Genomic DNA, 23,782 nt, shown 5'->3' on the forward strand with positions numbered 1-23,782 from the left:
ATTCCCTGAACCGTGCGACCAAAGTTTGAACCTTAACCACATATTGTTGCATGTGCTCCTCTTTGGTATCGAAGATTCCATATGCTTAATTTATCACTAGTTGGGAATCGCATTTGATTTCAATGACCTCAAAATCTAGCCCCCGGTCCAGTTCAAGTCCTGCAATCAAAGCCTTATACTCGGCTTCATTGTTAGTCAAGGGAAAAGTTTTTATGGCCTGCCTCAGGACTTCTCCCGAGGGCATGACTAAGACCACCCCGATCCCGGACCCTTTCACGTTGGAAGCTCCGTTCGTGAACAAGATCCAAACTCCTGATGTCGTTTCGGACACCATCACAGCTTCTTTTGTGGCTAAAGGCAGCATCCCGGGATTAAAATCAGCCACGAAGTCGGCCAAAACTTGTGATTTGATCGCAATCCTGGGCTTATATTCAATATCAAATTCACTAATTTCAAGTTTTCAACTACCCATTTGGCCAGTCGACCTGACAATTCAAGTTTGTGAAGGACATTCCGCAGGGGAAAATTTATCACCACGGCTATCGGGTGGCACTGAAAATAAGGCCTAAGCTTTCGAGCGGCGACTACGAGAGCTAAGGCCAGTTTTTTGAGGTACGGATAACGAGTTTATGCTCCCTATAAAATTTTCTGACATACTAGATAGGATATTGCATATCTTCATCCTCCCGGACTAGAACAACACTTACTGCTACCTCTGAGACCTTTAAGTATATTATCAACTGTTTATCTTCCTCCGGTTTTGATAGTAACAGTGGGCTCGATAGATACCGTTTCAGGTCTTTTAGAGCTTGTTTGCGTTCTGGAGTCCATTCGAAGTTGTTCTTCTTCTTTAGAAGTGAGAAGAAGTAATAACATTTTTTTGAAGACCGGGAAAGAACCTGCTCAGAGCGGCCAATCTTTTAGTTAGTCTTTGGACTTCTTTTACGCTTGTTAGCTGGTCTGAGATATCCTCAATGGCTTTGATCTTATCGGTATTGACTTCGATCTCTCTTTGTGACATGAGGAAACCCAAGAATTTACCAGAGCTAACTATGAACGCACATTTTCCGGGGTTGAGCTTCATATTGTGCTTCTTTAAGATGTCAAATATTTCCTGGAGATGTTTTAAATGGTCACCTGCATTCAAAGACTTGACCAGCATATCATCTATGTACATTTACATTGTTTTACCTATTTGATTTTCGAACATCTTGTTCACGAGCTTCTGATAAGTGGCTTCGACGTTTTTGAGCCCGAAGGGCATCACACTATAACTATATGTGCCGAAGTTCGTGATGAACGACGTTTGTTCCTGATCCTCCAGGTTCATCTTAATTTGATTGTACCTCGAATAGGCATCAAGGAAACTCATTAACTCGCGCCCGGCCATGGCGTCGATCATTTGATCGATGTTTGGCAGTGGAAACGAGTCATTCGGGTACGCCTTATTCAAGTCCTTATAATCTACGTACATTCAGAATTTATTATTCTTTTTCGGAAAAGCAACTACATTAGTTAGCTTGTCGGGATACTTTATGTAACACCTCGAAAATTTTTGAAGAACTTAAGTGTAAAGCTCGGTAAAATTTACAAAGAAAATAATGTTTCATGGTGCCAGACTAGGCTTACGTGTTTGAGGATTTTTGGCGGAAAAGTGCATTTCTGCGGTCCATTATGGGACCGCAGAATCACTCTACGGACCGCATAATGGTCACAGAGTGAGACAGTTAATTGGGTCAGTTGGAAATAATTATGCGGTCGACTATGCGATCGCATAACTATTATGCGGTGTACTATGCGACCGCATAACTATTATGCGGACCGCATAGTGACCGCAAACTCAGGCAGATGTTTGGTCATTTTGGACACCAATTATGCGACCGATATGCGGACCGCATAACCATTACGCGGTCGCATATGCGACCACAGAACCTGTTCCGGAGCTTCATTTTTGGGTTTTTTAAACCCAACCCTATTTCGTTAAATACACTCTTTGGGTCATTTTTTAGCTATTATCTGACATTAGTGAGAGAGGGTGCCCTAGAGTGAGAAGGTGTGCTCCAATATTGTTCTTCAATTCTTGCTCAAGTTTTGGAAGATTAAGAAGGCTAGCTCACTAGATCTTCATCCTAGAGGTAAGATTCTACACCCTAAACCCTAATTTCGAAATCATCTAAAAATGGGTAATTAGCAAGATAATATTTGGGCATGAGAGTTGATTATTTTACATGCATGTGATATCAAAGGGTGTAGGAAGATTGTTGAACAAAGCATGGTAAAGATTGGGTTGTGGGATGATGGAATCCTCCATAAAAAGACCTTGAAACCTTAATCTACACTTAGTATTTGATAAAATGCTCAAATGAGCTGAGACCATGAATATCTTCCTAATTATGGTTCAATTTTGTTATGTCTCAAATAGATTGGGATTGCTAGAATATCTGGAACGTTGTAGTAATTTAAGGAAAGCTCAATTGAGGTATGTTGGCTAAACTTTCTCTCTTGGAATTGAATTCCATAATGTTTCCATGAGTTTCAAAGTATGGGTTGCGTATTAAAATGTTGTGGCTTGAATCGTATTTCAAAAGAAGGCTAGTATGCCAAATTGTGTGAGAAAATCTCAATATTCTTAAGACTTTTAATTGCTCATATGTGTACCTAAAGTTTTGATTGGGAATGTCTTGTTGTTGATAACCTATAAAGATGGTTTGAAGTGAAATCAGTAAATTGGGAATATAAAGTGTGGCCAACGTGCCAATAGTGAAAGTTATACTTGTGACCAATGGTGCCAATGAAATAATGTGAGGAAGATTATGAAATGAGCTTTGACTCAACTATTCCAAAATTTACTTCGACAATATAATCGGCTAAATATTTATGAACTCAAGTGATGCCCATATGTGGCTGTTTTAGCTAATGCTATGCTTTGTAAGAAATTTTCAATGTGTTTTGCATTCTTACATATTCGTGAGTAGAAATTGTGTATGATTTCAACTTGTACTTCGATTGCCAATCATTTTACTCCATTTATTGGAAAGAAATCGATTGTGTTTAAATCCTTCATTACTAATGAATTTAAAGTTGTGATTTTCGAAATATTCTACTTGATGATGATTATGATGATGATCTATGTAAGGGAAGAAATAAAAGTGTGAAATATAAAATACGACCATTGCGCCATGAATAAAGAATCATATATATGGCCAAGAGAGCCAATGAAATAATAATGTAGTAAGTGGTTGAAAGTACGGATTAGGCGATATGTGGTGTGAAAGGTTATGAGATGTACGTATTTGTACTTTTGTTTCCAATGTGTTATGAAGCCCTATGGACGATCTATGAAACGCATAGGTATATTGTGTTATGAAACCCTATGGACGGTCTATGAAACACATAGGCACATTGTGATATGAAATCCTATGGACGGTCTATGAAACGCATAGGTACATTGTGATATGAAATCCTGTGGACGGTCTATGAAACGCATAGATACATTGTGATATGAAATCCTGTGGACGGTTTATAAAACGCATAGGTACATTGTGATATGAAATCCTATGGACAGTCTATGAAATGCATAGGTACATTGTGTTATGAAATCCTGTAGACTATCTATGAAACGCATAGGTACATTGTGTTATGAAATCCATTGTGATATGAAATCCTGTAGACGGTCTATGAAACGCATAGGTGCATTGTGTATAAGAGATATAGATGTACGGTATGAATAAACACTATGGACGGTCTATGAAACGCATAAGTGTATAATATGATATGTGAACACTAAGGACGGTCTAATGAGACACATTATTAATGCAGACAATAAGTGCCCCTTTTGTTGTCCTTTTTTGTGCAGGTTGTTTCAATTACATTATATTATGTGTTCCACGTATAGATCATATGGGCATTCTATTTTGAAAGAGGATTTCTAGCTATACATACTAGTGCTATTCGACAGTACTAACGTTCCTTTTATCGGGGGCGCTGCATCTTTAATGGATGCAGGTGGTTCTACAGCAGGAGACATTGATCAGTGATAGCAGTACACTCCGTTTAGCTGATTTGGTGAGCCCCACTTCATTTCGGGGTCACGTATCTTTTGTTTCTCATGTACTTTGTGGTTGAGGTATAGCCGGGGCCTTGTTGCCAGCATTTCTATATTACTCTTCAGTTGTACTTAGAGACTCGGTAGACAGATTGTGGGTGGTATTTGATGTTGGGAATTGGATTAGAATTGTTGGTGTTTGGCAACATGTTTTTCATTAAATCTATAAACTCGTACTATTTTGGAAATATTGAATGATGTTGTTAATGGGAATAAAATGGAAGCGGTTAATGAAATCTCTTTAGTATTTGATTAAAGGAGTACATCTCCACTTTATTCACGAATGAATCTGGGTAGAATAAAATATAACAGGTTTGCTAAGTCGGATTCACTCGGTTGAGCGCCGGTCGCGCTCCTCGGTTTTGGGGCGTAACACTTTACCTCCCGGATTGAACCGATGTCAAGTAGTCGAGTAACCTCTTCTTTGACAAACCTATTTCTGACCTCGACTATCGGGGGATTTTTTTTCCTTACCAGTGGGATACTTGGGTCCAGGCTTAGCTTGTGCACGACCACCTCTACTGGGATACATGTCATATCTGCATGCGACCATGCGTAAGCATCAACGTTAATATTAAGAAAATCAATAAATCCTGACTTGAGCTCGGGGTTGAGGCTTGTCCCCAAGTGGAAGTTTCTCTCTAGAAACTTGTCAAACAATGCCACTTGTTCGATTTTTTCTGTCGTAGACTTGGTCGCATCTGTCTCTTTTGACACCTGTAAATATCTTAGTACTTGGTGGGGTCCCGACGACTCCTCCCCTTTGTCATCTTAACTTGGCTCGGGAGCAGGATCTCCCCCCAGGTCGTTACACTTGCTAAGTTGAATATGAGGAGGAGTTTTGTTGCCGGAATGATGCTTCTGGTTAGCTTGGCTTGTTCCAGCACTCTCCATTGAATTATGTTGGCTGAACTTCCTCGGTCCACCAAAACACGTTTAATTTTAAAATCTAGAACGTTAAGAGAAATTACTAAGGCAACGTTGTGCGGCAGAATGAGTCCATCCGCACCTTTTTCTGTGAAGGTGATGCCGTCTTCTTCCACTGATCTGCATCAAAGTCTTCTTTTGATTTATATATGTTTTTTCCCGATCTCTACCTTTGGTTGATGCCACGAACCCAAGCTGATCATCTTCTATCCTTATTTTTAATTCGTAACGGTTATGGACATCCGCCCATGTGGTTGCTTGGAACTCAAGCAAGCTTTCTTTCAGCTTTCGGGAAACATCGGAGCTCCTCGGGTTCAACCCCTTAGTAAATGCCTCAGCTGCCCATTCATATGGCACGACCGATAACATCATCCATTCTTTCTGGAACCTGATCAAGAACTCACGCAGCAATTCGGACTCTCCTTGCGAAATTCTGAATATGTCTGTCTTCCGTGCCTGGACCTTCCTGGCCCTGACATGGGCCTTGATGAAAGAATCTGCGAGCATTTCAAAAAAATTGATCGAGTGTTTAGGTAGGAGTGAATACCATGTCAAGGCCCCCCTCATGAGGGTTTCTCTGAATTTCTTCAACAGGACAAACTCAATTTCATGTTGAGCCAAGTCGTTTCCTTTCACCGCCGTTGTATAAGTTGTGATGTTCTCCTGAGGGTCCAAAGTCCCATCATACTTCGGTATGTCCGATATTTTGAACCACTTCGGAATCAATTCTGGTGTTGCGCTCGGCTTGAATGGCAATTATGTGTACTTCTTCGAGTTCGGGCCCTTCAATACTAGTGGTGCACCCAGAATTTTGGTCTATTCGGGCATGGAACCTCTTTTATGTTTTGGTCCATCCGCTCGTTCATTTCCCTCATGAATCTCATAAGTTCATCCTGGAAGGGATCATTGTCATTGTTACCGGATCCGTTGCCTATCCCCCTAGTTTCGTTGAAGCTAACTTCTCCCCTCGGGGTATTGTTATCAACCCTTTGAGCTGTTTGATTTGCGGGAGCGTGGGGAGGAACATGACCTCTTCCATTCGCATAGTTGGAGGCACTTGACAATGCATGCATCAGTTCCATCATGGCATGGTCTTGCCTTGAGAGATTGCCCATGATGGCCTTTTGTTTCTCCCTCAAGATCCTTACTGTTTTTGCAATGTGCTCGTTCTCAGCGTCATCAAGAATTGTCCCCCGCAAATGTCGGGGATACCACCTGCCATGGACCAGAGTTGCTACGTCTTCCTCGTTGCGGGTGTCACTGATCAAATCCTCATGTTGAGGCAGATTCTCTTGTGCCTCAACATAGTGTGTGATGTTGGCATCATTAGCTGCCATTTTTTTATTTTTGCTATTAAACAAAGAATCAAGCACGTTAGTCATAGATGCAAGGATCGACTCAATAACGCAGTTGTTTAAGACCCACGGTGGGCGCCAAATTGTTTACCCGTAAAACAGGATAGTTCAATTTATAGCGTGGTTTATAGACAAGCAAATTGATTCAATCGCAAAAATGATAAATGAATTAAATAAACTACAAGAATTAGTGTTGAAATCGAGATAAATAACATATAGCTTGGTTCCGAGAGCAAGACTGCCGGAGGCAGCAATAAGAATAATGTTAGACAAAAAATATGTATTATTTAGCTTGGAATAGTATGTAGCATAAGTTTGTCAGAGATTTTCGTGTTCTACAATGGTTGTTGAAGCCACTATTTATAGCTATACCTAGGGAACAAGGTCCTAAGATCAAGCCCCTCTTAAATGACAATGATAAGAGCCATTGATGAATATGTAACGACATGCCATGAATGTCAAAATTCTCTGTAACGGCTGCGTATTTAATACTGAGGAATATTCTACATTGAATGTCATCTGGTGACAAGTATTTGTTTTCTCTCATTGATAATGTTCCCTTCAGGATCTACCCGGTGCCAACCGAAGCTGTTGTTCTCGGTCTTGGTTTCCACTCGCTTCATCTTTCGTCTGCCCTCCCCTCCCCCCTCCCCCGGTTCCACGTGTCATTCTGTCATTCGAGTAGCTAATTTGAACCGATTTTACCCTATACACGATACACATCCTCTGCACCAATCAATTTAGGAGGATAAGATATCGTGGAGGTTGATCTCTGTTGGGCACTTCTCGACAAAAATTTCTTACCTATATCTAATAAGGATTATCAAGGAGATACTTGTAGACAAATTTAACAATAGTCACAGATTCATTTGGGTTCTCGTCCAAGAAAGGAAAAAAACACAAAATGTTTGGCTCTGTTGTCATGTAAAATCACCAACCAAAGCTTTTTTGACAACTAAAACATATGTGATGACTGGAAATCTGTTTTGTTTGAATTTTCGAATAAAATCATGGCTGAGCAGATTCTCCAAAGTGAATGGAGATGGAAAAAGTTCAAGCTACATCTGGAATGGTGGAATCCTACTGCAGGTTGTATACCGAACTCCCTAACTATTAAAACTAGCTGGATTAGTGCCATATGAGTTCCTCTACATCTGTGGTCGCAGAAGATCTTCAAATAAATAGAAGATCTTTGCGAGGGTGGAAAGCTACTGAAGAAGAAACAGATCATAAAAACCATCTCAAGTGGGCTAGAATTGTAATCATTGGCGACAACAGGAATATACCTAGTGAGGTAGTGATTGAAAGAGACGAGATTAGATTTTTCATCCCAATATGGGCTGAAAAACATGCAAGGTTTAAATTAAAGCCGACATCAAACTCAAAGATCATCGAAGAAGAAAAGGGCTCGAAGTACCTAAAAGACCGATGGACAAAGGAACCCTATGAGCTAGTAAAGGAGTAGGGTAGCCAGATAGCTGTAGATGGGATGGGAAACGAGCATGTGGGGTGTACTCTTTCGCATTTCAAAAATAAGGTAAAGGGACGTGATGCGCACATGGATGGTCCAGGGTTTAAATTAACAGATTTGGGCCTTAATGAACCCAATTTTAAGAGGAAATCAATTGATCCAGACGTTTTATCCCAAGTCATTTTTAATGAGTTTTTATGGAAGCCCACTAAAAACAAAAGACTCGACTCTTTTATAGAAGAGTTGGGATGTGTTTCTTGCTCGGACAAGGTGGAACTTAAGGAGATCAATGCAGGGGGTCTTAACCCAACTGAAAATCTCAAAATTGTTCCACATGCAGAGGCATAAATGACTCGCGACGAGTCAGAAAGTGAAGTAGAAGCATGGATACAGGGACAGAAGGCAGACGATGATATGGCTTGTATTAAAATGTGGGAAGGCCAATTTGGTAGCAAAAAGGAGCAACAACAACATCTGTGTCATCTTAATTTTGGAATCAATGAGCAAGATTTGGAAGTGGAGGATGTTGTACCTCTTCTAGTACAACACCGCGACTTATTAATGGAAAAAGAGATGGACGCGACACTTTGGGTTCATCAGAATATGAACAAATTGGGAAAAATGTTCGAGGTAAATTTTCAAGGCCATGAAGAAGAAGCTCTAGAGTTACTTATGCAAATAGATAGTTGCAGACAAGTTAGAAGATTGGAGACAGATATGGATGTTAAGAAACAAAGATTCAAAGGTACATTGGAGTTAAAAGGTTTAGCCTCTTTTGATGTGAAATTCAAGAGCGGTGGGAAAAGAAATATGGGGAAGGATCTGCCTATTATTGTATTATGAAGATCAATTTAGTATCATGGAATGTAAGGGGATTAAATGACAAGAAGAATAGGGGGATCATAAAGAGTCTAGTGCTCAACTGGAAGGTAGACATTATTTGCCTGCAGGAAACAAAATTAGAGGGGGAACTTAAGAAGTTTGTCAGTCAAATTTTGGGTGGGAGATGGGTGATGTATGCATGTCTAGAAGCCAGTGGCACGAGAGAGGGTATTATTATGTTATGGGATTGCAGAGTTTGGAAAGGGGAGGTCTTACAGATTGGTGCTTATACTTTGACATGCAAATTTGAGGCTCTTTTACAGAATTTTTCATGCCATATAACAAGGATATATGCTCTCAATTATAAAATAGAAAGGAGAATAGTGTGAAGGGAAATTGGTGCAGTGAGAGGCTTGATGGAAGGTCCTTGGGAAGTTTGTGGTAACGCTAATATCATAAGGTACCCATCTGAAAAAGGGACTGCTTGAGGAGGTCTAGAGCGATGGTGGAATTTTCTGACTTTATAGAAGACATGGAGTTGATCGATCCTAAACTAAAAGGGGATTCTTATACCTGGTTCAAAGGGAATAATCATACAACTACTTCTAGATTTGACATAATTCTAATTTCAGAAGACTAGGATGACATTTTTAGAAATATCAAGCAAACTCTCCAACAAAGGTTGATTTATGACCATGTCCCTATGTCCTTACGTTACGGTGCTTGGGAGTAAACTGAATCATATTTTAAGTTTGATAACTGATGGCTGAATACTGAAGGTTTTGTGGACAAAATTAGAGAATGGTGGACATCTTTTGATTTTTTAGGAAAGTCAGGCTATATTTTAGCTTGTAAACTTAAAGCTCTCAAAGGCAATCTAAAAGAATGGAGTAGAAGCAGTAAGGGAAATCTGGGAATGCAAAAATCAAAGTTGTTGAGTCAATTGGCAGGTTTTGATTCAATACAATAAACAAGAGCTCTTGCAGAGGAGGAATCAGTGAGAAAGGCAGCTATTCTCATGGAATATGAGGATCACCTCAAGAATGAAGAAATTGCATGGCGACAGAGATCCAGGGCCCTTTGGCTCAAAGAGGGGGATAGAAATACAAAATGTTTTCATCAAACTGCCAATGCACACAAGAAATGCATCAACATTGACCAACTAGTGATTCAGGATGAAACAATGTAGGAGCCAAACATCATTAAAAATGAGATTACAACAACAACAACAACAACGACCCAGTAAAAATAAGATTATTGAATTCTATAAGAATTTATATATATAGCCTGAAGAGTGGAGACCTTTAGTCATATTTGACAATTGTCCTACAATTTCAGAAGAGGAGAATAAGTGTCTACAAAGCAAATTTGAGGAGCAAGAGGTCTTGAGTTGCCTGAAGATGTGTGCAAGTGACAAGGCCCCATGTGCTGATGGATACACAATGGGCTTCTTCATCAAGTGTTGGGATATTTTGAAGCAGGACATTATGGAGGATTTCAATAACTTTCACTCCCAAGAAATATTTAAAAAAAGCTTCAATACAACATACATAGCTCTGATTCCTAAGAAGACATGGGCTAAGGAATTGAGAGATTTCAGGCCTATTAGCTTGATAGGGAGTTTTTACAAGTTGATCTCAAAGGTTTTGACTGAAAGACTAAAAAGGATGGTAGACAAACTAGTGGATGCATAACAGATGACTTTCATCAAAGGAAGACAAATAATGGATGCAATTTTGATTGCTAATGAAGCTGTGTATTCAAGAATCAAACAGAAGAATTATGTGTAAATTAGATATTGAGAAAGCTTATGATCATGTAAACTGGAAATTCCTATTGAAAATGTTACAACAAATGGGTTTTGGGGAGAAATGGATCAATTGGATGAAATTTTGTATCTCTACTATCAAATTTTTCATCCTCATAAATGGATCCCCTGAAGGTTTCTTTCTTGCTCATAGAGGTTTAAGACAAGGAGATCCTCTATCTCCCTTTCTTTTCATAATAGCCATGGAAGGTCTGAATAATATGATTAAGACAACAAAAGTCAATGGATGGATTAAAGGTTTTGAGGTTACTAGAAATGGAACTAACAGTCTAGAGATCACGCATCTCCAATATGCTGATGACACTCTAGTCTTCTGTGATGCTGAAGAGAAGCAGTTGAGATTTTTGAGAGTTATTTTGGTATTGTCCGAGGGTATCTCAGGACTTCACATTAACTGAAAAAAGAGCCATATTTTTCACATTAATGTAGTTCCTAATATGGAACAATTGACACTAGTATAGAAGTAGGAACTCTACCTACTGTTTATCTTGGGATGCCTTTGGGTGCAAAATCTAAATCCAAAGAGATTTAGAATTCTGTTATTGGAAAATGTGAGAAGAAGTTGTCCAGGTGGAAAGCACAATATCTATCAATGGGAGAAAGACTTATCCTAATTAACTCAGTACTAGATTCACTTCCTACATATATGATATCACTGTTTCCAATTCCAGTAGAAGTCACTCAAAGATTGGACAGACTTAGAAGGTCTTTCTTTTGGCAAGGGAATAAGGAGAAAAAAGTCTCCCATTTGGTCAAATGAAAATCTCTCACGGTTGGAAAAGGTCAAGGTAGTTTGGGTATCAGAAACTTGAAGAATCAAAGCAAGGCTCTCAAAATAAAATGGTTATAGAGATACTCCCAAGAACCTCAAACCTTATGGAGCAATGTGATCAAAGTTAAATATAGTGAGGAAGATAACTGGGTGTCAAAGGAAGTCAGTATATCATATGAAGTTAGTGTGTGTAGATCTATTAGGGCACTCTAATGAAGAACCACTCTTACATTAGAGTGAATATGATAACAAAACTTCATTTTGGAATGATAACTGGTTGGGACATGGATGTTTAAAAGAACTTTTCCCTTATATGTATAGTCTGGCTCAAAACCAACATAAGACAGTAACTGAAATGTGGACTTCTCAAGGCTGGGATCTTGTACTTAGAAGATTGTTGTATGACTGGGAGATAGTAAGATTAATTGACTTTTACAAGAATCTGGAAGCATTTAAGGTAATACAGAATGGGGTGGACTCACAATGGTGGCAGAGTCACAACAGAAGAGTTTACAAGGTGAAGGCATCATATAAGATTTTGAATCACACTGATTTACAGGTAACTAATTAGCCATGGAAGCATATATGAAGAATCAGGACTCCCTAAAGGTAGCTTGTTTCACTTGGCTACTAGCAAAAGAGGTTGTTTTAACCCAGGATAATCTCATAAAGAAAGGGATTTCATTGTACTCGAGATGCTTTCTATGTGGGGAAAATGCTGAGACAGTTAGCCATCTATTTTTACATTGCAAGATAACATACCAACTATGGAAAATCTTTATTAGTCTCAGGGTTATTTCATGGACAATGCCCTGTAGGATTACTGAAGTTCTTTTCAGCTGGGATGAAGTTGGAGCTGAAGCAACAAACAGAGATAGATGGAAGACTGTCCCAGCATGTATATGGTGGACAGTCTGGAAAGAGAAATTCTAGATGTTTTGAGGACAGAAGCAACTCAGTGCAGAAGATGAAGCTTAGTTGTGTTCTACTCTTTTGTTTTGGTGTAAACAGATTTACACAGAAGATATTGTGTTAATCCTAGATATTTTAGGGTTTTGCTAGGATTGCATACCAGTTCTCTTATTTCTACTTACCTGGAAGCATATATGAAGAATCAGGACTCCCTAAAGGTAGCTTGTTTCACTTGGCTACTAGCAAAAGAGGTTGTTTTAACCCAAGATAATCTCATAAAGAAAGGGATTTCATTGTACTCAAGATGCTTTCTATGTGGGGAAAATGCTGAGACAGTTAGCCATCTATTTTTACATTGCAAGATAACATACCAACTATGGAAAATCTTTATTAGTCTCAGGGGTATTTCATGGACAATGCCCTGTAGGATTACTGAAGTTCTTTTCAGCTGGGATGAAGTTGGAGCTGAAGCAACAAACAGAGATAGATGGAAGACTGTCCCAGCATGTATATGGTGGACAGTCTGGAAAGAGGAATTCTAGATGTTTTGAGGACAGAAGCAACTCAGTGCAGAAGATGAAGCTTAGTTGTGTTCTACTCTTTTGTTTTGGTGTAAACAGATTTACACAGAAGATATTGTGTTAATCCTAGATATTTTAGGGTTTTGCTAGGATTGCATACCAGTTCTCTTATTTCTACTTACCTGGAAATATGATTTTCAATACAACCTATGTACTGATTTTATTAATATATACAAGTGTTATCAGTTCCAAAAAAAAAAAAACATATGTGAAATGATCTATGCGATAAATGTTTATGACAGTCGCCAAAAGAAACATGGAATTGATTCCAGTTGCCAAATAAAATTAATCAAATACTGCACTTCATTGCTACTAGGAAAAAATGTAGAAATAGTATCGCCAAAACCAACTCATATTTAATGAACTGCCAGCATAGAGGATAATCAAAGAAATAAGCATTTCAATTTGAAAAATCCAATGCGGACATTGAATAGCAGAATAACAACAACGATTGAGGTCAGCCCAAAAGGTAACGCTACGCCCACCGTGGGGCTCGAACCCACGACCACAAGGTTAAGAGCCTTGCGCTCTACCAACTGAGCTAGACGGGCTAGATGAAGAATACGTGCATATATTCTTATTATTCTACATCGAAAAAGAAAATAAAGAGACGAAATGAATTAGTTCAACTCAATACGATTTTCTGCACATAAATTGGAAAACTTGGTCCCTTGCTTCAGTAAACTAAGCCATTTTGTGATGTGAATGGCAAGGGGAAATTCTCGATGCATTTTTACTGTATCAAGTATTTGAACAAAGTTCATTTTGGTGAATTCTTTTCCCATTTTTCTGGTTGCTATTGGGTTATATGTTCTGAAAATGCAGTTAGAAAATTTACATTGCTGTTTTTTCAATTTTTATTTTCACAAAACACGTAGGAAACCGTAAAGGAAAAAGAATACCACATAAGAACCAATCATATAAAAGATGAACAAAATAAGAGAAAACTGAAGTAAAGCAACATGTGCAAAGAAATTGCAAAATAAAAGAAGCTTTTGTCAGTTTTTTCACAAAAACGAGGGGAAAGTTTCAACCTACCTAACAAACCAAGTTAAAGCAATTCCTTTATCCAAATTCTGCCGCAGCTGTGCACGCGTTGGTCAGTGCAACAAATACATTGGGTTAGATTTGCCACTAAAAGCAGAAGTAGAAACTCTTATGCCAAGACAGTATTCTGGGAGCTGGGAAGCAATGACATTGTACTAGATCTGTTGGGTTAGATTTGCCACTAAAACACTAAGACCCAAAAATATTTTCATCTCTAAAACAAAAGACTGGCACACGTACAATTGAAGTTGATAGTGACCATACAGCGGCAATAGAAGATAGTATTGAGTGCATTTGTGCATAATGGATATCAGACTCAGAATGCTGGTGAGACAGTTGAATGGTCACATATTTATGAGTAGCAGAGCTAGTTTGACACTGAGAGATGCAATGGCACAGAGAGAGTCGAGCACCATCTATGTGAAGTGGAAAATTTTAAGCTCTTTCAAGGTAAGGTTGCAGCGTGAGACATCATGTTTATTCATACACAAGTTTCAATGGATATAATCTTGTTACAATGGACACATTCCATCAGCTTGATTCAGCTGGTGGAAATTTGAAAATACATCTAAAACTAAAACTGATTCTCACTTCTACATGAAAAGTCTAAATAAGATTCCTCCTAAATGAATCTTCAGCCGACAGAATGACACAATCAGGTACAACATGAACTTCACGGAAGATGATACCTTTAACATTGCACTCATGAAAGTGATCTACATCAGCAATGGACAGAGTCCTGTGAAGCTACACATAAAGGTGAACGTGCAAGAAAACCCGTCATTCAACCCTAATTCTTGTTGGTCTTATCTAGCACAGGCAAACAATTGAATAAGATCTCAGCTGCATGGTCCAATTCTTGCTCTGTGATGGTCAATGGCGGTACAAGCCTCACAACATTTCCTTTTCCAGCCGTTAATACAAGAAGGCCAGATTGTTGACATGCATCAACCAGTGGAGATGCTGGTACATCAAGGTCTATCCCGATAATAAGCCCCACGCCTCGTACTTCTTTCACATGTGAGTTTCCTCCTAATTTCTTAACAAGCAATTCCCTGAAATATTGACCTTTCTTGGTGACACTGGCAAGGAAACTTGGTTCGGCAATCTTGTTCAGCACAGCAACTGCAGCATTGCAAACAAGAGGACCGCCAGCAAAGGTGCTACCATGATCTCCATAATTTATGGCAGCAGCAACTCTTTCAGTCACTAACACCGCCCCAATAGGTAGACCTCCCGCAAGTGGCTTTGCAAGAGTCATAATATCTGGGTATATGCCATAAGCTTCATGTGCCCAAAGATGACCAGTTCGTCCTAGGCCACATTGAACCTAATAACACAAGATACACATAGAAGCTTCAGCAGAGTTGACACATTCCGTCAAAATTAATTCCAGAAAAATTAGTGCCTTATAGTAGGAAAGGAAGCAACAACCAAGATATCAATTACCAACATAAAGTTTGAATGATGGCATTATATCACTTCTTGTTATAGGTAGGCAGCACTTTTTGTGATGCATTTTTATAGGTAGATAGCACTTGTACTTCCTTCTTTTTGGGATAAGTAAGATGCACTCATATTTTTCATTGAATCATTTATCTATACAATTCAATGTAATAAAATCTTACGCAATGAACATATAAAACCTTATTCTCGTATACCAACTTATGGTAGAAGCTCTCTAATATTGACGACTTGACTCACGAATGATCCGACTTTCTCAAATTGTGTACTGAATCTTAAAGTTCACAACATACATGAAGAAATAAGAATAGCAAGTCTTCTTTCTGATGAAGCAATTACAAATCACTATTCATTAGTGAAACATTGTTAACCAGTACCTTCCACAACTCATAAAATTTGAATCAGGTAAACAAAAAGCTTCATTTGCACAGATACCCAAGTGATTTTAAACAGTACCAAGCAGCCAAGGAAGTACATGAAAGTATTGAATACTAATTTGAAATTTAAGAATGAAGAACCCAAATAAGGACAATTTCTTTTAGTATTCTCAAGAAAAGAAGTATATCAGTCATTACTCCTGTTTATTCTAAAGGCTTTTCTCAAGAGTAGAGTGGTGAAAAAGTTAAAGATAGAAAATAGAATAATAAGTTTTAGCCTAGTTATTGAAGAACACTAGTGTATCTAATACAGTTTATTGCAACTCAACCACAAGCAGGACAGATTTAGAGGGGCGGAAGGGGGTTCACCCAAATCCCCTTCGCCGGAAAATTACACTGTGCATATAAGGTAAAATTTGTTTTATATCTCTATATATTATATTTTGAATCCCCTTGACACAGCCCAAAAACATAGCTTAGTGGTCAAGGGGGTTCAAAACCTTTGTAAGGTCATTGGTTCAATTTCCATTGGCCACATTCTCTTTTATTTTGAACCCCGTTAGCATTAATCCTGCCTCCGCCACTGACCACAAACCACAACTTCATCAATTTAATATTGGTTAAAGACAATAACCGGAAATCCCATTTCATATTGCATGATTCTTATCACCCTTAGAAACAAATTCCTAAACAATCGAACAGAGGAGACTTAAAGGAGAAAACAGTTTCCACTTTCCCTTCATAGAATATAGGGAAAAGGGCCAAATATACCCCTCTACTTTCGAATATTGTCTACATTTAAACTCCGTTATACTAACCGGTCAAATTTATCCCTACCGTTATACTATCTGGCCAAATTTATCCCTATCATCAGCAAACGTTTAAAAATTACCCTTTGATGTGTTAAGTAATTCAAAATCTCCCAAATTCCTTTTATTTAAATCACTTGTTGTTTTTCTTGCTCCACTATTTTCAGAAATTACTATTGATATGAATGCTAAAGTTACTAGACTATACAAATTATTCATGAATATTTTTAATTACCAATGCACACACTTTTCTTCTTGTAATAATGGTTTTAGAATTGGTTTTTAAAAAAAAATTCAACCATATACACGCTGTAGAATTCAGTGGGTCTATTTATTGTGAATTATATGCAGCTGATTATCATGTATGTACATGTATTATATTCAAATATATTTTGCCATTGTCTGGTTAGTATAGAGTTTGATCGACTAACTTAAGAGTACACAATGTGTAGGCATTTGATTAATGTTGAATTCGACGATATAAAGTCTCCTAGGAACTTCAACTTCAATCACTAATACTTGCAAAGTCTCCGTACATTTGGTGCAACGAATTCATTAAAATTGGGATGTTGTAAATACTTTTAGAATTTAGACAAGCTACCTAATTTAGATTTTTCAAATAACTATACTTTGTTTATTAACGGTTGTATTATTTAATATTTTTTTCTCCAATTCATATAGCAAGTAAATGCCAATTATTTTGAACATAGTGGACCAAGAAGCAGAATCAATAACTTAATTATAATGATTTGGGAGATTCTGGGTCACCTGGCAGATTGAGGGGTAATTTTTAAAAGTTTACTGATTGTAGGAGTAAATTTGACCCGATAGTATAACGGTAGGGGTAAATTTGGCCCAATAGTATAACGGAGGTTAAATGTAGACAATATCTGAAAGTAGAGGGGTATATTTGGCCCTTTTCCCTAGAATATATGTTAGTGGGGAATTGTCCTCTCAAACTGTTAATGGTAAGGACCATAGCACAATCCACTGTGCTGAAAATGTTAGGGATCAAGTTCACCCAAAAGCTTTTCACACCTTAACTCCAAACTGTTGAACTTTTCTAGTGGACACAGCATGAAAATTCTGAACATTTTTCATATACTTGATTTCTGATGAATACCAGAGAAATTTCTTGTCAAAAAGATGCATTAGACATTCTAATTTACATCCGTCTGTTTTTTATCAAAACATTTGTTTGTGTATATACGTTTTTTTGATGAGACATAATCATATCATAGACTAAAGTGGCAGCAATATAATTCGAAAGTTTCTTACCTCATCAAAGACAAGAAGCGAACCAACACTATCACAGGAAGTTCGCAGCGCTTGTAAGAATTCTTTTGTTGCACTATATATTCCACCTTCACCTTGGATTGGTTCAACAAACACAGCAGCTATTTTACCACTCTGAATTAGCTCTGTGGCCGATTGAATATTGCCATACTCCAGGAAGGTAACTCCTGGCATTACAGGTTCAAAAGGTGACCTGTAGTGCTCTTTGCTTGTCAAAGCAACAGCACCCATGGTCCTTCCATGGAAGCAATTGGAGAAGGCAATAAACTCCACAGGAGGTTGCTTCTCATCGGGATGCGAAAACCGTTGAAACTTCCTTGAAAATTTAATTGCAGCTTCATTTGCTTCTGTTCCAGAGTTTGAGAAGAAAACACGGTCTGCAAAAGAACTAGCAACAAGACGTTTTGCAAGCTCAAGCTGTAAGTAATAATAGAACAATATGTTAGTGTAAAATACAAAGTTCCTTTAGCAAATGGAGGATAATAGATTCCTTGAAGCCTCAATTATTAATTATAATGCAGAATTACAGTTAAGAAGGTAATTAAGTGATATAGCAAGATATATACATAGAAACAACTTGAACAAACATGTATAGGAAAGCTCTGCTGAATAAGACTTTGCTCACGACTGCCTTCCAAAAAATCCATATAAAAAGAAACTTTCCTCTGCTAGTAAGTTCCAATTATCATTTCAGATCATTCAGTTGCACGACATGAATCCACAATAAGCTACTGGTGTTTATTTTTAACCCGGAACCACATATACTCTATCTCTGTTCACTGAATGTATGTAATCAACTCATCACACTCTAGCGTAAGCACACCAAAATATGAAGAACAACTACAAAACTCGAACATAATTGAATTGGGTAATATTCCTTTTCCTCATTCTGACAATTTAAGAAGCCTAGACAAGACAAATTTCTACTAATCCTCAATCCCAAACTAGTTGGCTCGGCTGTATGATTATCTATGTCCATCCCACTCTATTTGAGCATGTTGCATTCCAAAAATAGCAGCAAAAGACTCATTCTTTTTAATCCCTATACACTATAGAATTCCCAGGTAAAGCTCTTTATTAGAAGGAGAGAAAAAAATGGAAAGAAAAATTGAATCCAGTAAAGAACCTTTTTTACATCCCTGTTCACTATAATTAAACTTTCTAATCAGAGAATAAAAAAAGTGGAGGAAGTGACCTGAGGGAGAGAATAGTAAATATTGCTAACATGGGTGAGGGTATTAGCTTGTTGAGTAACAGCAGTAATCCAATCAGGATCCCCGTGTCCAAGTGCATTCACAGCAATACCAGAAGTCAAGTCCAAATACTCTCGCCCTTCTAAATCATACAATTTACATCCTTTGCCACTGGACAGAACCAACGGAACCCTAGCGTAAGTACCCACGAATACCTTGTTCGATTCCTCCATCACCTCTTGGCTCTTCGTCATTCGTGGATTGGAAGAAGAGTTGGAATCGGGTGCGTGCACTTCCACGTTAAGAGAAGCGGCGATTCTGAGGCCGAATCTACCATTGTTGAAGGAACGGTGAAGATGGGTCGAAGCCGGAGAAAGGGTATTGTTGTTGAGGAAAAGGGATGATGAATATGAATAGCAGCTCATTGCTGAAGATGGGAATTTCACAAAAGGGAGAAAGAAGCTTTTTGCAATCAAATATGTCTGCGTTAGACTGAGGTGCTAAGCCAAGGGCTTCAACTTTCCGACTAACCAAAATAAACACGTGACCCTCCGCGTTTCCTAAGCATTATTTGCAACAAAAAATATTCCGTTTTTGGAATTAAGCTAAAAGTATTTCCTCTCACCCATTTGTTTAACTACTTTTACATTATCTAATTAAAGTAAAATAAAAAATTCAAAATTAAATTATTTTTGAATATAAGAAATATTATTGTTTTATAGATAAATTAAAAATAAATGTGTGTCGCATAAAACGAACACAGAGGTATTATATTTTTTTAAATAGTTGTGTTTTCTTGTATTCTATGTAATATTTAAATGTACTATTTTAGAAGAACTAAAAGATTGATATTGAATTCACATCCAAAATTAAATAAGTTGACCTTCCGATTTTATGTTTACCTACTTTTATGAAATTTGTTTTTCTTTTCTTTGTTTAATCTCACCGGCTAAGGATTTTGTTTCACTTTACATTGTTAAAGATACTTTTGATAATAAATTTTAAAAAATTTGAACCTCGTTCAATCCATAAATACGTACAATAATTGTTAATAAACTAATCAAAATAACTGTTGTGTTTTCTTTCAAATATTACTAAAATTTACTCTTTTTTTGTATTAGAACAAGCACTAACTGTGATTAAGAAATCGATTTTTCGTTAAATCATACGCAAAATAATCCCAACTAAACAGATTTAAAGTCTCCTAGTTTTCTTTTTTCCATCTTTTTGTTTGTGGGTTGTATTTTCCTATAATATTATTTTGTTGATAGAAATAATGAAGTGGCTGCTGCTGGGACAAGAGTTGGTGAAATGGGAAATGGGAATCTCAGCATATAGGGTTGGTGACACGTGACCCACATTCACACATGCTCGACTTGTCTTGTGTTTAATTAAAAACTCACATAAAATCAGTACTGACTAGCCTTCTCAGTTAGTCAGTTTTCTTCCACATGTTTTTCATAATTACCTTTTTCCCAAATTTCTTATTGGTAGCTCTTTGACAAATACATTATTTTGAAATCTAAGACTTACATTGATAGTCTGGTCAAGAGTCCGTTACGTTGGAAAAGTCATTCAAAGTTGTAATATTAAACTTTAATTATTTAGGATTTGATTTATTTAATTCATACCTAAATAAGATTTTTAGTTAAAATTAATATAGAAATAAATTTTCATGTTTCTAGTTGATATAGGTTTCGCACTATTATAAATAGGATTATTATTAACTTATTTTACGTGTGAAGAAAAGTGAAGATTTTATTGAGAGCTTTTAGAGATATAATAAAATATATTAATTCCTATTCTTTTATTAATTCTGACCCCAAATAGGGGTATTACTAACTTATTTTATGTGTGAAGAAAAGTGGAGACTTGAGGAGAACTGTAGAGCTTTCAGAAATTTATAATAAAATATTTTTCCTTCGTATTGGTTTCAGAACTTCTACGATCTTGGGAGAGAATCAAGTAGCTTCCGCTGCCGGCAGCAGCACTAGTCAATGTGTGCCACCCATCTGGCCATTGAATATGTTAGCAAACGACGGGCCATTGATATATGCATGAGAAAAATCATACTGAAAGGGATTGAGAAAAAAAATTCAAGTTCAAAGAGACGCTAAATATGGACAACAGGAAGAAAGATCTTCTCTAAAGGTTTGAGAGAAGTGGATTACAAAAATTACAATATTGCAAGTTTAAGAGGTGCAAGCAATTTTACATAAGAGGAAGAAACTCTTCTCTAAAAGTTGGAGAGAGGTTAAAAAATAATTGAAAGTTGATTACAAGTGAATCAATAATTGGGTGTTGATGGCAAAATGCATCAACGAGAGTTGGAGACATGTGCTTCAACAAAATTGGGTGTTGGTGAAAAAGTGTATCAATAGGAGTTGAAGACAGCTGCTTCAACAAAATCGAGTGTTGCTGACAAAGTGCATCAACGGGAGTTGGAGACATGTGCTTCAACAAAATCGGGTTTTAGTGACAAAGTGCATCACCGGGAGTTGGAGACAGGTGCTTCAACAAAATTGGGTGTGGGTGACAAAGTGCATCAATGAGAGTTGAAGACATGTGCTTCAATAAAATTGGGTGTTGGTGACAAAGTGTATCAACGTGAGTTGGAGACAGGTGCTTCCACAAAATTGAGTGTTGGTGACAAAGTGCATCAACAAAGGTTGGAGACATGTGTTTCAACAAAAGTAGAATTTGGAGAAAAGTGCTCCAAGACAACAATACAAACAAGTCAAACATATACAACTTTGAATTACGGGAAAATGTTGGAAAACTAACTCAAAGTTGTAGTAGAAAACCTTAGTTATTTAGGATTTGCTTTATTTAATAGCGAAATATATAAACCGCCCCTTTAAGTTGTCTTTAACGATCGACCGAACACCTCAACTGAGGTCGTTTTCAGCTAGACACTTCATTCATTTACAAAAAGTATGTCTCTTAAATACCCGAATCCAACAAACCTCATGAGTGAGTTACAATCGCGGATGGCGTGTCAAACCGACCAATCATTAAATAACACATGAATTTTAAAAAGTATATATATACTAGTCACTCTCTTATTAAAAAACGATAATTTTTTTTTACTAAAACTGCCCATACCCCCCCCCCCCCAAAATAACGAAGCATTCCATGACCTCTCTATTCTTGTAAAGCTCATTGCACACTTTAATTTCTTCTTTGTCACGGTGAATAATCTGGATAAGAACAAAAACTCCATTATAAATTCTCTTGGTTAGTAAAGAAGTTCGTATATTTAACAAACTGAATCTTGAACAAATTGGAGGAGAAGGAGGTGTGAAAATTAGGTGGGGTCCACATTATTTTAGGAAAAGAAAAGAAAAACCCCTAATTTTAGGTAGGCAACTCGCATTTCAGAGAGTGCATTTCACGTGATGGGGGCTGACATGGTCAGGTATTTAGTTGATCTTCTTTAGTGAATAAATAAAGTGTCTAGCTGAAAATAGTCTCAGTTGAGGTGTTCGGTTGATCGTTTGAGACAACTTAAATGGGCTTTTTATGTATTTCACCTTATTTAACCTTGTCTAAATAGGATTTGTAGTCAGAATTAATATAGGAATAGATTTTCATGTTTCTAGTTGACATAAATTTCGCATTATTATAAGTAGGGGTATTACTAACTTATTTTATGTGTGAAGAAAAGTGGTGATTTTGTTGAGAACTCTCAGATATATAATAAAATATTTTTCCTTTCACATTATTAAACTCAATCGTTGTATATAATTCTAATTTACGCTTCCTATCCTTTTACTCAATAAGATTATTCCTAGTTGGTGAAGAATTAACATTAGTCTACATATTTTTGTCAATCCATTTATGATACGATTAATAATGTATAAATTTGAATTTATAAGTTTAGGAATCAAGATTCTTAACAATTTTTATGATTTTTTTTCTTCTATAACCGGATAAAATCAAATATCAAAACATTGAATTTCTACATAATCCACTTGTGTTGCATTTGTATTTTTGGTTTTGTTGGGTTTTAGCTAAAAATGGTGTGAATAGAAAATGGAGGGGGAAATAGGCATTGATTTCTACCACTAGCAGCAAAAGATATTTTTCTATTTGACTACCCTAAGCCTAAAGATGTTTATTAAAAAAGATGTCACAATTTTTTCAGAACGAAGACCTGATAATGAACTTCTTCTTGTAATTGAGGCTTGGAAGCACTCTGGACTTTTATGCAAGAATTTTATTCTTCGAGCATGGAAGATGATTTGTATAACGTCTAGAGTAATGTGGAGACGACAAGAGATATATGAACTGCGCTTGAAAAGAAATATAAAACTGAAGATGTTGGGTTGAAGAATATTGTAGCATCAAAATTTCTGAACTATAAAATGGTAGATAGCACGCATGTTATTACCCAAGTCCAAAAATTATAAGTGATTATCAGTGATCTTCTTGTTGAAGATATAACCTGAATTAATACTTTTATTGAAAGTATTAATTATATTATTACTAATATATTTTTTATTTAAGGTTTGGTCATAAATGAAGTATTTCAAGTAGCGGCATTGATTGAGAAGTTGTCTCCTCTATCGAAGGACTTCAAAAATTTCTTAAAACACAAACTCAAGAAGATGTTGCTCGAAGATCTCATTGTTCGGTTGAGGATCGAAGAGGACAATAAGGCTACAGAAAAGAAAGTTTGTGAAAACTCAACAATCATGGGAAATATTATTGAATATGCTTCACAAGATAATTAAAAAAAAATGAAGAAGCCTTTTGGACCGAAAAATAATCCGAGCAAGAAGAGGTTCAAAGAAAATTTCGACAACTAAGAAAAAAGTGGA

General features: G+C 37.0%; 1 protein-coding gene and 1 non-coding gene across 2 annotated transcripts; both read right to left on the bottom strand.

The window, feature by feature from the left end:
- Positions 1 to 13,251: 13,251 nt before the first annotated feature.
- Positions 13,252 to 13,324, bottom strand: TRNAK-CUU (transfer RNA lysine (anticodon CUU)). Its single transcript has one exon. It is a non-coding gene; the product is annotated as a tRNA-Lys (tRNA).
- A 917-nt stretch (positions 13,325 to 14,241) lies between these two features.
- Positions 14,242 to 19,509, bottom strand: LOC104118812 (acetylornithine aminotransferase, mitochondrial). The gene is made up of 3 exons (XM_009630171.4): positions 18,962 to 19,509; positions 17,749 to 18,183; positions 14,242 to 15,150 (listed from the first exon to the last, which is right to left on the bottom strand). The coding sequence occupies exons 1-3, from the start codon at positions 19,382 to 19,384 to the stop codon at positions 14,611 to 14,613; spliced, it is 1,398 nt and encodes a 465-aa protein (XP_009628466.1). The 5' UTR covers positions 19,385 to 19,509; the 3' UTR covers positions 14,242 to 14,610.
- Between the last annotated feature and the right edge of the window lie 4,273 nt (positions 19,510 to 23,782).

The sequence above is a fragment of the Nicotiana tomentosiformis genome, chromosome 5 (genome assembly GCF_000390325.3).
Source record: "Nicotiana tomentosiformis chromosome 5, ASM39032v3, whole genome shotgun sequence".
Lineage (NCBI taxonomy): Eukaryota > Viridiplantae > Streptophyta > Magnoliopsida > Solanales > Solanaceae > Nicotiana > Nicotiana tomentosiformis.

Bases quoted from the DNA above. Each gene is read 5' to 3' on its own strand.
- LOC104118812 (XM_009630171.4), bottom strand. From the start codon at position 19,384: ATGAGCTGCTATTCATATTCATCATCCCTTTTCCTCAACAACAATACC. The intron at 18,184-18,961 runs GTCACTTCCTCC...TATTACTTACAG, and splicing joins TTTACTATTCTCTCCCTCAG to CTTGAGCTTGCAAAACGTCT. The intron at 15,151-17,748 runs GTAAGAAACTTT...TTGTGTTATTAG, and splicing joins CGCTTCTTGTCTTTGATGAG to GTTCAATGTGGCCTAGGACG.